Here is a 13,782-nt window from a genome sequence, read left to right on the forward strand (position 1 = left end):
AGAACGTTCGTTAATACTATGAGGAACTTCCGAAGTAAATGTATAAATAGGATTTTAATGTTATGTCAACGAATTTTGTTTTCAATCCATTTCAAATCTTAGATGACTAATCGCAACAGTTGTGAAACATTTTAGAGAGAAACCTGTCTCTAAAACAATATGAACAGCAGGTTTCAAGAAAAAGATAATGTCAACTATGACGTAAAAGGGATCGAACCTGCCATCACTGAGACGGAAAGTATTAGTCAAGAACCATTTTCTACGTTTTCGAGTGATAATAACGAACTTACAAGTGAAGGCGGGTTGAACAATACGTGGACGAGGTTCAAGAATTCGTTCAAAAGATTTGAACTCGAAGAGCTAGATCCGAATCTAACAGATGCGGAGAAGATTGCTATCGCTACTGCTCGGTCACCATTGAAACATACATTGAAAAAAAGACATTTACATATGATTGCAGTTGGTGGTGCTATTGGTACTGGTCTTTTCGTAGGTAGTGGTAAGGCCCTGAGGACGGCAGGCCCTGCTGGTATCTTGATTGGTTGGACGGTTACAGGAAGTATGATATATTGTATGGTTATGGCAGTTGGTGAATTAGCTGTCATTTTTCCCGTTTCTGGTGGTTTCACCACCTACGCAACTAGATTTATTGATGAGTCCTTCGGTTTTGCCGTTAATTTCAACTATATGTTACAATGGCTAGTCACCTTACCTCTGGAAATTGTCGCGGCCTCCATAACTGTTAATTATTGGGGTGTGGATCCCAAATACCGTGACGGTTTCGTGGCTTTGTTTTGGGTGGTCATTGTTTCGATAAACCTATTTGGTGTGAAAGGTTATGGGGAGGCTGAATTTATCTTTGCTGTTATTAAAGTTATTACCATTATTGGATTCATTATAATGGCAGTCGTCCTGATTTGCGGTGGTGGTCCTCAAGGCGGGTTTATTGGTGCTAAATATTGGCACAACCCTGGAGCCTTTGTAGGTGCTACGCCGGGGCTGAAATTCAAAGGATTTTGTACCGTTTTTATCACAGCTTCATTTTCCTTTGGAGGAAGTGAAGTTGTCGGTATAGCGGGCTCTGAGGCTGAAAACCCAAGAAAATCGGTTCCAGGCGCCGCTAAACAAGTTTTCTGGAGAATTATTCTGTTTTACGTCATTTGCTTGTTATTAATTGGTATGTTAGTCCCTTACAATGATCCCCGTCTAATTGGCGCCTCATCAGTGGATGCGGCAGCTTCTCCTTTTGTCATTGCAGTCATTAATCAAGGTATTAGAGGTTTACCGAGCGTCATTAACGTTGTCATACTGATTTCCGTTCTATCTGTTGGTAATTCTTCCATTTATCTTTGTTCTAGAACTTTAACTGCATTAGCTGAACAGGGGTTTCTACCTAAGATCGTTGGATATATTGACCGCGGAGGCAGGCCTCTGGTCGCTATTGGCATCGCCTCTGCCTTCGGCTTGATCGCTCTTATCGCACAGTCCTCTCACGAAGGTGAAATATTCAACTGGCTAATGGCACTATCCGGTTTATCGTCCCTGTTTTCATGGTCTGCTATATGCCTTTGTCACATTCGTTTCAGGAAAGCTTTAACTGCTCAAGGAAGAACTACCGACGAATTGCCATTTGTATCTACAGTTGGAGTTTGGGGTTCTTATTGGGGAATATTCATTTGTATTCTGATGTTTATTGCACAATTCTACGTTGGTCTATTTCCGACAGGAACTGCACCAAACGCAAAAGATTTCTTCATGGCTTATCTTTCATTTCCAATTGTTATAGCATTTTACGTCGCTCACAAACTATGGAAGAGGAACTGGAAACTTTACATTAAAGCTGAAGATATGGATATTGATACTGGTAGGCGAGAAGTCGACAGAGACTTACTGAAGCAAGAAGTGGCCGCCGAAAGAACTCATTTAGCAGCGAGATCAATATGGTATCGAACCTGGAAATTCTGGTGCTAAGCAGTCTGGTACTTACGTGGCGCTCTGGATGATTTGAATTTAAAAACGCAGCTAACACTAACTAGTTTGTGTCATGATGTAAATTTTGTTACCTTACAACCACGGTATATATTCCTTTGTAGTTTAAGCTGATATATTGCCGTTTATTGATTTTCGGACAGAGACCAATTTTTGTTCATAGTTCGATATACTATGTACTGCAAGGTGTATGGCTTTGAAATCTAAAAATAATTGCTCATTAATGTCACTTGATATGAAAACTCAACAAAAAGTGGGCCGACTAAGGCTACTTCATAGCCTTGGCGCATGGATAAGCAGATCACTACAGAGTGTACAACACATGGCAGGGTGCTTTGAGTAAATTATGTGATACAGTGCTAGTAAAGAACAGATCCTGTATCACAAACCCGGATTTGCATTCACTGATTCGTGAGACGCTAAAATAAATCGACCTACATCTCTCTCCTTTCTTATCTTGCAACAGTGCTTCAATCATTGGCGACTGTTTTGGAACAAATTCAAAAGATATTCATGTGATTTCCGAGCTGTCAAATGATATACAGGAAATCCTTTTGCAACAAACCGCATGAATATTTTTATTAAACCAAATACTTTACCAATCGTGTGCCTTTATGAGGCACCTGGGTTTGGCCAAAAAAAAAAAGGATACATATTAATGTGGCTTTCCGTAGGTTCCGTTGGATCTTGCATGGGCATTAACACATTTACTTTGGGATGCGATTTCTGAAACGGCTGCACAGGTTTGTTAGAGTCAAAATTCCAGCTCAAAGAATTCATTTCCAATTCAGATATCATTTGCAAATTGGTTTAACGAATGTTGCCAAAGAAGGGGCCCCATTGTTCATTCATTGAATCCTCACTACCTTGACGGTAAAGTAGTTGATATATTTACCGCTATTTAAAAAACTTTTTTTCAACTAGTTTCCCCTGTCTTTGTTATCGCAGCTGAATACATAAGGTATGAAGAATTTTCTTGAATGCACCACCATTTTAGACATCCTGGATTGTTTGTGAATATTGCTAAGCAGTTCTGTCGTTGAATGTACGATCATTAGTATATGTTTAAGAGCGTTTGGTGCCAAATGACGATATCACGGACGTTCTTAATTTCGCTCTTTCGTAACTTTTGAATGGGCCTGTGCCGTAGGGAGAGGCAATGTTGTGCTGACGAATGTTGCTGGAGTTTACAACTTCGAGCAGAATACAACATTCTTCGGTGGGCCTTTATGACAAATTACGCACTCTTTCCTTCGTAGTGGGTTATAAATTCAGAGTAAATGTGATCTTAAAACATTTATTCTCCTTATTCTAGAGCTTATATTCAGGACGTGTCAAAACTGCATACTAAGAAGAGGCTCTTATTACACTTCAACAGATTTTACTGCAGTGTCACTGCATATGATGCGGCATGCCTCAATGTTGATTGTTCAACAAGATAGAGTTTAGACAGCAGTATGTACATCTTGAAAATTCGTTTCGCTTTATAATATTGATCAAAGAAAATTAGGTAGGTAGGTGTCAGCGCAATCTTCCTTATTAAGTCAGCTTTGGAAAAACGAGAATTTTTTCAATGATCTTGTAGAGCCAACCCCGGCGAGGCCCTTGGACGTTCTGATTGAGTTTGAAAAATTAGGCAGTATATCAGTACATGAACTCCATTCCTTTTTTCGTAGCCTCTAGCCGGGATGCTATTTGCTGATTCAATGATAATTAAAATACCTTGCAAATCATTTACATTCGGGAAAAATGAGTAGCGCAAAACCAACCGCAGTTAATGTGATTATGACACTTTTGTCTTCGGCTTTACTGTAGGTTCTATTCTGAAAACATCATTACAGCTTGAATTTTCGTACAAGTTTGTTACGGCAGCGACAGGTTCATTTTCCCCATATAATCAGGCCATTCCCGGACATTAATAACAGTTTGTACAATTTCGGTTTCATAGAGGTTTTCATTCTCCCAAATTACAGATACTTTTGAATGATAGTCGTCAAATTCGGCAGCCTCATTAAAATCAAAATGTTCTTTTAACGGAACTTTATTGGATCATGTGCTCGGCAAAGCTGCAGTTGAATTGGTAAAAACAGTAGCTAAGTTTACCACCGCGCCAATTGAGGATTTGTGAGGGATTTCAAAGTAACGGCAACCCTCCAATAATCCCGTTCCATTTCGCTACTGTTTATTCTTTTTGCGTGGTTGTGATAAGAATCAACTATTGTTCATTTTATAAGCGTTGCAAAGTGAGACGATAATTCATGCTGCTACAACTTGAACATTTTTTTTACGCGGTATTTAAAAGCTGACGTAAATTCTCAGATTATTAGAGTAGCATTCATTGGCACATCAGCATGAATACTACTCCACTAATCTGAGTTATTAAATTAAATGGAAGCTGAGCTAAATTACGTAAAGCATCCACAGTACATAATACCGTTGAGCAGTCAAATAATATACAAGATTGACATCCATCTGCACCACCTGCTTAAACGACAACATCTAATAGTATACTACTTACATATACTCCAACAGCAGAATAATGTTTCATCACCTTGGTTAAATAATTCATCACAATATTTTCCCCAGGAAAAAAGCCGCGCCACAAATGACACGTGAAGAATATATGTATCTTTACGATACTTTTCAAAGGTTCACTCGATTCGACTCATTGCCCATTGAAGCAACCCAAGATTTGGTAAACTCATCACACGGATATAGTAACAATTTTGTCGAAAAGTCTGGAAAGATTGCGGACCGAAATTCAGGATCTGTAAGATCAGGTGACAGCATAATTGCTCATATTTTGAATGGTGGCTACCACCAATATTGTAATGTTCAAAAGAGAGCGAACCACGATTAGCGAAAAGTTTGGCTACGAACTTTTCCTTAAGGGGGAAAGTTTTAAAACTTCAGTTGGTTGCGTCAACAATACCATGGTGAAGAAACATGGAATACTTTGATTTCTTCTGGGATACTCATTCGTATATAGAAAAAGAATCTTTCTTACATATTTATTGCAAATGATTGTAATCCACGAATCGTATTATTTCGTCTAGGTCAATCCTAAAACTGCGACTCGTACCGGAGGGGGAAACTGCTCATAATTGTGCGCGCAATGTAAAGCTGTTCGAGTAGAAAAAATGTATACTTTTAATGGTAGCTAATCAAACGAATTCGAAAGAACTGAAATGTGTTAAATCAAGAAATCACTGTCGGCCTTACATTACTAATATATTACTTTTGGGTAATATATTAAACAAATATGACCGCCTGAGCAAAATACCACATATTCTGTTTCCCGAATATCCGATGTTTTATGTTTCCATTTCGACTTAGAATATAATAATATCAACTGGCAGCACTCAATTCTAATACAACGTTATAATCTCACGTCTGAAATAGGCCATGTAACTTTTATTACCGGCCCATGTCACGTGTCGGAGATCTGTAATTACCCTTTTTTGGCCACTCCGCACAATGCAGACAACTAAGTTGTTAATTATACATGAACAAACTAGCTTTTAAGCCCTAAATTATAAAATTATATATGGTTACGAATAGTTGATGTTCATACATACCCACAGTCCTTGTTAGATAGAAATACACTTTGAATTATTTTCTGAAATTTTTATATTCACCTCAAATCGCAAAAAAATGTGGGCCAATATCTCAAGTCTCACAAATATGAGTTCTCACAATCAACCATGATTTCTTTCTTTTTAACCCTATCAAATTTTTACAATAATCAATGTACAAGTTTCATTATCTGGTTTAAAAATAAAAGTAGGTGACGAACACTTATTATGACAGCAGCACTTCGAGGCTTATCATCTCAGTTTTCTCATGTTGTTATCCATTTAGCAGCCCAGTTGCGGCTGACTTTTTAGCACGGCTGAGCACGCACACATCACCTTCTATCAAGAAAAAGGTACCTCTCGAAGGTATTGTTTTATTGTGTGACGTAATGACATATACATATCTCTTAATTGCATTCACATAAAATTGCTCAGATTTATCTGGCTATCGTGAAAAAAATGCAATTCCTTTTTCTTCATGTCAACAAAAGTTTATAGCTTGACAGAAGTAATTTCTTTTACGGGCCCTGTTCAACATTTTTAACTTAAAAACCGTATCCAGTTTATGGTTGGTACAGTATATTTTAGAGATCCTTAGGGTATGCCTATGTTTGATTAGTTAAAGAAAGTGCTGCATAATACTTTAATGAGGTCAGGCACTTTTCAAGGTTTGTTTCATCTTTAGTGATGGCAGTATTGTTTTTTCCATGGAATGTTGTCCTTAGTTCTGCCTAACTGGGCGTTTGAATTACAGTTGCTTCTATTCCAGGAACGGAAGACAGTAATGCACATGGGGTTCAAGAGGGTTTACAAAAAAAACTAAAAAATTACGGCTTCTGTAAGATCTATACACCCTGCGGGTCAATATTTTTTCAGCTAATAACCGCTGAGGTAGGAAGTATGAGAATACATTCCAGATTGTATACTCAGTATTAGAAAAAAGTAAATACTTTCATCAAGAAATGCAAGATGAAAGAGTAATATTTTCGTATATAAGCGACGTAAAGTTGATTCAAATTGAGATATCAGTACTTTCCATTAAGGTTTAGATCTCAAGAAATCATCAATAACAACAAATATATCATGAGTATTCTAAACATTGTCACCTTCTTTAGCGCCCTAGTTTCTGTCGCAATTGCTGCCAGATTTGATTTGACTGACGTCACTTGTGCTGACTTACATGGACCACACTGTGGTACCTATGTTTTTGAAGTTGTCGGACAAAACGGAACATTTTTGGGTCAATCTACGTTTGTTGGTGCTGATGCCTTAACCGAAAGTGCTGGCGATGCTTGGGCAAGATATTTGGGCCAGGAAACCAGATTCCTCCCAAAATTGACCACTATTGGTACTAATGAGACAAAGAACTTCTCTCCGCTCATTTTGACCACCAATTTGAAGACTTGTAATCCTCAATCCATTGGCGATGCTATGGTCCCTTTTGCTGACACTGTTAGCGGTGAAATCGAATTCAATGCTTGGGCAGACACTGCTCCAAACGGTGCTTTCGTATACGGTTTAGCTAACCAGTTGTTCAACTCTACCGATTACGGTGTTCAAGTTGCATCATGTTACCCAAACTTTGCTTCTGTTATTTTGAGCACACCAACCGTTAACGTTTTCGGTAAGGATGATACATTGCCAAACTATTGTACTTCCATCCAATTGAAGGCTGTCTGTCCACCAGAAGCTGGTTTCGTCTAACCAGTTCACCTTTTCTGATCTATAGATAGTTTATTATTTGATTAGTATTACATATAACCAAAATTTTATTATTGACAATATTACAACCCCTTTTGCTGCGGAGCTTCACACAATTGCTCATTTCTATTCCATGTTCTACTAACTTCCAATGAATAGAATTTGTGAGATGGCCCATTTTTGACATATTTAAGCATTGGTTTTCGATCTTTCGGATTTAACTTGAAATGCAAGATAGAGAGAGAATCATTCACAAAACGCAAAACTAAAGACGATGATTTTGTAATGAACAGTCGTTCATTTACTTGTATTTTCATTGATGATGAAAGCACATATTGATTATTCCGGCCATGTTAAAACACTGACACCAATTGATTATATACTCAACCTGATTTTACTGGGATTGCATAAGAGTTGTTCGAATAAAGGTAACTGGAAGATAAGGCTATTTTGCCCGAAAATCAGTTTGTTGCAGTGTTATGATTTTCAGACGGTCTAGTTCTTTTCACATAAGTTAAACGATAAGTTCACCATTTGTATCATTTGTAAACCTGCAACACAGCTTCCATGATCAGAATACATTTTCATTCCAAATTCTAACAATTTCTGAAAATCGGCGTTTCTCCGACTCCTTGAACTTGATGGCCTTTCCAAACTGTGCTTCCTTAAATAGCGTGCAATAGTTGAACATAAAACACTCCCCTGACTTAACCCATCCTGATATATTAGCGTCTGGAATTATAATTCCTTCTAATTTTACTGGCGATTGGTAATATTTGCGTAATGCTTCCGCATCTTGGAACATGTCCGCTAGTCTCTGGCTATGCTCATAGTCATATTCCCATGAGGCCTTTTTACAGACATTGAGACCTCCGTTTAGCCATAGTAATGATCCGTCTTTATCTGTGTGAGACAATTGCACGGAACAAATCTGGTAAAATTCACCAGTGCTTTCCTTTGAAACGACATTACCAAATTGACCAATATTTGATGCATCCACCGGGTGGAAAGTGAAGTGGTTGTTTGACAATAACTCGCCCATCCAAAACCAGTCTTTATCACCATGAAAATACTCTGAAATTGGAGAAAATTGTAAGGCCACTGAGATAAGCACACTGAAGAGATGCTTGTCCTTATGCAGTACTACCAGGCCGCTCTCCAAATGATGCTTGTGCTTCTTTATTAGCATGTTTTCCAACACCTGTACAACCGTCGGATCTTCTATCTTTTCATGTATGTCAGACTCATCTGTCAAATTAAGTCCAATACACCCATGAATAATCTCTTTTAGAACGTCCAGTTGAGATGATTCAAAGAGGTCATTCGATATTATCCGATCTTTGAAGAATAAAGCCCCGGTCCTTTGAAATTCCTCTAGTTTATAAAACTCGTCTATCGGAACAAATGGCACAGTATCTGAATCCAGCAAAATAGGAACTTCGAAGAACGAGAAAATCAATGCCAACCATTTGTTGGAATATGTCGCGAATTTGTTGGAATATTTCGGACTTAGCAAGTTACGCACGTTCGAAAACCATATTTCTTGAGCAGGATACTCTGGAGTATCCTCACTTCTTCCGTATTTAACAAGCAATCGGATGGAATCTTGACTCAGGTCTGCATTATGAACAATTTGAATAGGATAATCATTTTTGAAATATCGTAAAACTTTCAATAGCCTTACAGTCTCGTCCAACTGCGTGTCAGAAGCACTGATGACTATCCCTCTTGAACCACTTTGAGTTATCCTCTGCAACCAATTTTCCCAAAAAGATAGACCTGTATCAAAATTGATGGGTCTAGAACGAACAAAATGGTGGCCTTTGCGGTCAAACTCCATCACAGAAGCATGATGAACTTCACCATTCCATCTTGTATGTGAATGCCAAAAGTTGGTCTCATCTGTTTCCAATCTTTCAAAGTTGATATACGGAAACAGCCTCTTTTCAACATTTCGCAGACGTTGAACATTACGCCTACCACCCTGCTGCAAGCATTTGGAAAAAATGATGATCCTGGTGACAAGTTTAATCACATCCTCTGCAGGAGCCAAACTTTTTTGATTTACGTCGTAGAAGTCATTCGACCACCCAGGCTCGAGAGTCTCATAATAACTCAAGCAACGATCGCAACTATTACTTCTATCACTACTACTATGTTGAACTGGTACGGACAAGTCAACCGAATAATATACCATTAGCAGGACTGTCAGCAGCATAATTAAAGTGAAGAGCCTATTTTTTCTTTTCTTACCTAACAAACAATATTGCATTGCTTCGTGTACCTCCTGTTGACATTAATTTTACTCAATTGGGAGATTTTCCGTTTCCCTCCCCTAGTTGCTTCCAATAACTAAAGTAAAGAGAAAAAAACGAGTTAGCGTTATTCTATTGCTAGGAACTTTTTCTTGCCTGTGCTGACTTAGTGAAGCTCATCAAAACTTTGTCTCGGGAAAACCGAAATTGTAAACAAAAATTTTCGTTTCGAACAATTACCTGAAGATCCCACGACGTGCGTGGCCATCGTTTACAATCTCGAAGACATTACCGATAGGACAATGAACAAGTGGTCCCTTGGTCTTTGTGTGTTTACGCCATGCTGTCCGGTCTCATAGTGCGTTATACGTTCTTCCGTACGAAATTTTTTCTTATGCAACAGCTGGTCTGCGCATAACCTGGAGGGCTGTCGACCGTTTTTGAAGAATATTATACTTAAATGAACCTTCATGGTTAAGCAACCTCTTCTAATTGAGGCTGCTGATATGAAAGTCGGTTTTGGGGTTCTGAAGGATTCCCGGAGACTTTTATTGGGCTTCCAATGGGCTTCCAATTCGTTTTTTAATGAGGCCATTTTCTGGAAGAGGATCGTCACACGGTCACTGTTGTTAGCCCTGTTTGTAGTGTGGACTATAGCATGGCCGCAGCGAGTTTCAACTAGCCAGGATACCAAAAAAAAATGAAAAAAAAAAAAGCAGACTCAGTTTAGTTTAGACATCACGAGGTCTGATATGTTAGATGGTCGAGATCACGTACGTCCATCTGCTTTACAAATTAATTAATATTTTGCAGTTCTGTGTCTTTCTCAATACTGGGATATTTCTTTTCGTTAAACAGGCAAAGAGAATAATATATGAATATGTATAAAAAGGTTACTGGCATTTCCAATCCATTGAAGGCAGGAATTTCACATTTTTTTTCCACCTTTTCTAAAAGAACAGTAAACAACAAGCTCATCTTTGCTACAACCAATTATCAACTAAGAAAAATGTCTTCCGTTACCGGGTTTTACATTCCACCAATTTCCTTCTTCGGTGAAGGCGCTCTTGAAGAAACCGTTGATTACATCAAGAATAAGGATTACAAGAAGGCTTTGATCGTTACCGATCCTGGTATCGCAGCTATCGGTCTCTCCGGTAGAGTTCAAAAAATGTTAGAAGAAAGTGGTTTGAACGTTGCTATCTATGACCAAACTCAGCCAAACCCAAACGTTGGCAACGTCTTGGCCGGTTTGAAGGTTTTGAAGCAACAAAACTCTGAAATTGTTGTTTCTATTGGTGGTGGTTCCGCTCATGATAATGCAAAGGCCATCGCTTTATTAGCTACCAACGGTGGGGAAATTGGCGATTATGAAGGTGTCAACCAATCAAAGAAGGCTGCTCTTCCATTGTTCGCTATCAACACTACTGCTGGTACCGCTTCCGAAATGACCAGATTCACCATTATCTCTAACGAAGAAAAGAAAATTAAAATGGCCATCATTGACAACAACGTCACTCCAGCCGTTGCCGTCAACGATCCATCTACCATGTACGGTTTGCCACCTGCTTTGACTGCTGCCACAGGTCTAGATGCTTTGACTCACTGTATTGAAGCTTTTGTCTCAACTGCATCTAACCCAATTACTGATGCCTGTGCCTTGAAAGGTATTGATTTGATCGATGAAAGTTTGATTAGTGCATACAAAAACGGTAAAGACAAGAAGGCTAGAACTGATATGTGTTACGCCGAATACTTGGCTGGTATGGCTTTCAACAATGCTTCTCTAGGTTACGTTCACGCTATTGCCCATCAACTTGGTGGTTTCTACCACTTGCCTCATGGTGTCTGTAATGCTGTCTTGTTACCTCATGTCCAAGAATCCAACATGCAATGTCCAAAGGCCAAGAAGAGATTAGGTGAAATTGCTTTGCATTTAGGTGCCACTAAAGAAGACCCTGAAGAAACCATCAAAGCTTTGCACGTTTTTAACAGAGCTATGAACATTCCAAGAAATTTGAAGGATTTGGGTGTCAAGACCGAAGATTTTGGCATTTTGGCTGACAATGCTATGAACGATGCCTGTCACTTGACCAACCCAGTTCAATTCACCAAAGAACAAGTTATTGCTATTTTGAGGCAATCTTACGAATATTAAAGAAACAAAATCAGCCTCACATAAAATTCCATTATGTGTGTACCTTATTTATTTAATTGTGCGTAAAATATAATGTACTTATTTATTTACCAGCTTCAAATGATTTTTTTAGCTTTTCATGAACCATAATTGCGCTAATCTCGACGATATTACATACGTAACTTCCTTTCTAGATTTACGAAAAAACGGCAACAGAAACATTGTTCAACGGGTTTGGAGTCGATGCATGATGTTGAAATACCTGTATCGTTTATTACAGAAAGGATAATGTCCAGTTTATTTGTTATTACACACCCAAGGCCGAGCAAGTTGTTATTTTATACGCCTTGTGTTTCAGTGTATAAAGAGGCTTTCTTCGAACATGAGTTTATTACGGTGTAATCTCTGGGTTTTTTTGCAATTTACAGAGTGTCTCAAAACGAGAATACATACATTTGTCCAGAACATACGAATCAAATTGTTACTATTACAGCGCACACTACTGATATTTTTGTCGGAGATGTCGTTTTACTTGGCGAATATGATATCTGCTACTGTTAACTCGTTATTTATAACAGCATTAAACCACTTACCCTCGAATATTCCCCCCATACGCATAATTTTAGAGACACATGTCATGATATGACCAGTTTGCTCATAATCTTGAAGTGCAACTACCGAATATTCTGGTAACACATAACCTTGGCTCATCTTCAGTGAACTACCATATAAATATTGTAATACTTTGTTTCGATGGTCTTTACGGACATATAATCGACAGCATAATGCGTCTTCACATGCTCGATAAACTATTGTGTGTATAACGTTGAAATAACCCCGAAATTTTGTACAGCTACAACTAAAATAGAAGTATGTGCACATCTGTATATAAGTTATGCCAGCATCACAAGAATAGGAGCTATCCTGTCAACATGTTCAAAAAAATAGAATACTTCCTCTATCGATTGAGAATAAGGGCTACCTCTCATAGAAGTTGGATAGAATTATCAGCATGTCTGATGAATTGGAACTATATTTTTCTTCTCCATGAAGGAGCGCTTTATCAAGTATGATCATTTATTTCGTCTCCGGTGCTGATAATTAGTTGTTTTGATGAAGAACAAAAGCAGAAAACTCTCTTATACTATATAAGGGAGGTGTATAAAACACGCGCTGATTGGACATGTTGAAAACACTCGATACAATACGATGAGCTTAATGTTACAACTTATATCCTTTTTATATAAATTTCAAGTCTATGTTCAATTGATTGTTCTTTAACTCCACCCACCCACCCTAACCAAACGTCAGTTCAACATTCTTGATCCTAAAACAAATACTAAATATAAAGCATTTGTCGTTCAGATGTCCCAGAATGTAAATCTGGTTACTTATGGGAATATTGATGTACCTATTTGTTCTAACATCTTGCGTGATACAGGTTTCGAGCAATTAGCGACGTTAGTTTCATTACTCACTTCATTGAGTGTATCCTCAAAGCATCTCCTTCCTCTTTCAACTTTGCGTTAGAAGTGAATTAAAATAAACAATGTGGATCATAATATTTAAATGCGCATTTTTTTAATATAGCTAATTAATAACTAAATAATAATAATAATATGATCCAGGAGCACTTATTGGTTTTAAGGGACCAAATCAGCAAAAAAAAAGCTCTTATCGGGTATGACCAAATAATATTCTTCACATGTTCATAGGACAAAGAAAACAAATACATAGTAACCTAACGAGTAGCACCAAAATTTTGATTCCGTTTTACGAGTCAGTTGACATAATCGGTCGTTTAATAGCAGTGTAACAACTTCCAACGGAATACACTCATATTTTTACTGACAGATATCAATATAACCTCCACAGACCATTATAGTGTTCGAAAAGATAGTGCCCGCCTAGTGAACTGTAAATGAGAAGAGCAGCCTTGGTCGACAAACTCTGCAGTGGCAGTCTCACGTATATATGGCCGTTTGTCCGATATAACGAATTCTTTCGCCGTGACGAATGAATTTATAAGTCAAACATCAGTTGGCAACGCGTGTGAACAGCGATGATGCATACCAACTAACTCAGCTTGTTTATGATTAAAGATCTCGTTAAATATTGCGTATGC

The 13,782-nt window shown here is 38.1% G+C and overlaps 5 protein-coding genes across 5 annotated transcripts; 4 read left to right on the plus strand and 1 right to left on the minus strand.

Moving 5' to 3' along the window:
• Positions 1-159: 159 nt before the first annotated feature.
• Positions 160-1,971, plus strand: SKDI07G0060 (amino acid permease; the record flags this gene model as incomplete). Its single annotated transcript, XM_056227750.1, has 1 exon — positions 160-1,971. The coding sequence occupies one exon, from the start codon at positions 160-162 to the stop codon at positions 1,969-1,971; it is 1,812 nt and encodes a 603-aa protein (XP_056087540.1).
• A 2,623-nt stretch (positions 1,972-4,594) lies between these two features.
• SKDI07G0070 (uncharacterized protein) lies at positions 4,595-4,849 on the plus strand (the record flags this gene model as incomplete). Its single annotated transcript, XM_056227751.1, has 1 exon — positions 4,595-4,849. The coding sequence occupies one exon, from the start codon at positions 4,595-4,597 to the stop codon at positions 4,847-4,849; it is 255 nt and encodes an 84-aa protein (XP_056087541.1).
• A 1,798-nt stretch (positions 4,850-6,647) lies between these two features.
• VEL1 (Vel1p) lies at positions 6,648-7,268 on the plus strand (the record flags this gene model as incomplete). Its single annotated transcript, XM_056227752.1, has 1 exon — positions 6,648-7,268. The coding sequence occupies one exon, from the start codon at positions 6,648-6,650 to the stop codon at positions 7,266-7,268; it is 621 nt and encodes a 206-aa protein (XP_056087542.1).
• Positions 7,269-7,836: 568 nt separating this feature from the next.
• On the minus strand, positions 7,837-9,537 carry MNT2 (alpha-1,3-mannosyltransferase MNT2; the record flags this gene model as incomplete). Its single annotated transcript, XM_056227753.1, has 1 exon — positions 7,837-9,537. One exon carries the CDS (start codon positions 9,535-9,537, stop codon positions 7,837-7,839), a length of 1,701 nt encoding a protein of 566 aa, XP_056087543.1.
• A 992-nt stretch (positions 9,538-10,529) lies between these two features.
• On the plus strand, positions 10,530-11,678 carry ADH4 (alcohol dehydrogenase ADH4; the record flags this gene model as incomplete). The annotated part of the gene is made up of 1 exon (XM_056227754.1): positions 10,530-11,678. One exon carries the CDS (start codon positions 10,530-10,532, stop codon positions 11,676-11,678), a length of 1,149 nt encoding a protein of 382 aa, XP_056087544.1.
• Positions 11,679-13,782: the final 2,104 nt, after the last annotated feature.

This window comes from Saccharomyces kudriavzevii, assembly GCF_947243775.1.
Source record: "Saccharomyces kudriavzevii IFO 1802 strain IFO1802 genome assembly, chromosome: 7".
Taxonomy (NCBI): domain Eukaryota; kingdom Fungi; phylum Ascomycota; class Saccharomycetes; order Saccharomycetales; family Saccharomycetaceae; genus Saccharomyces; species Saccharomyces kudriavzevii.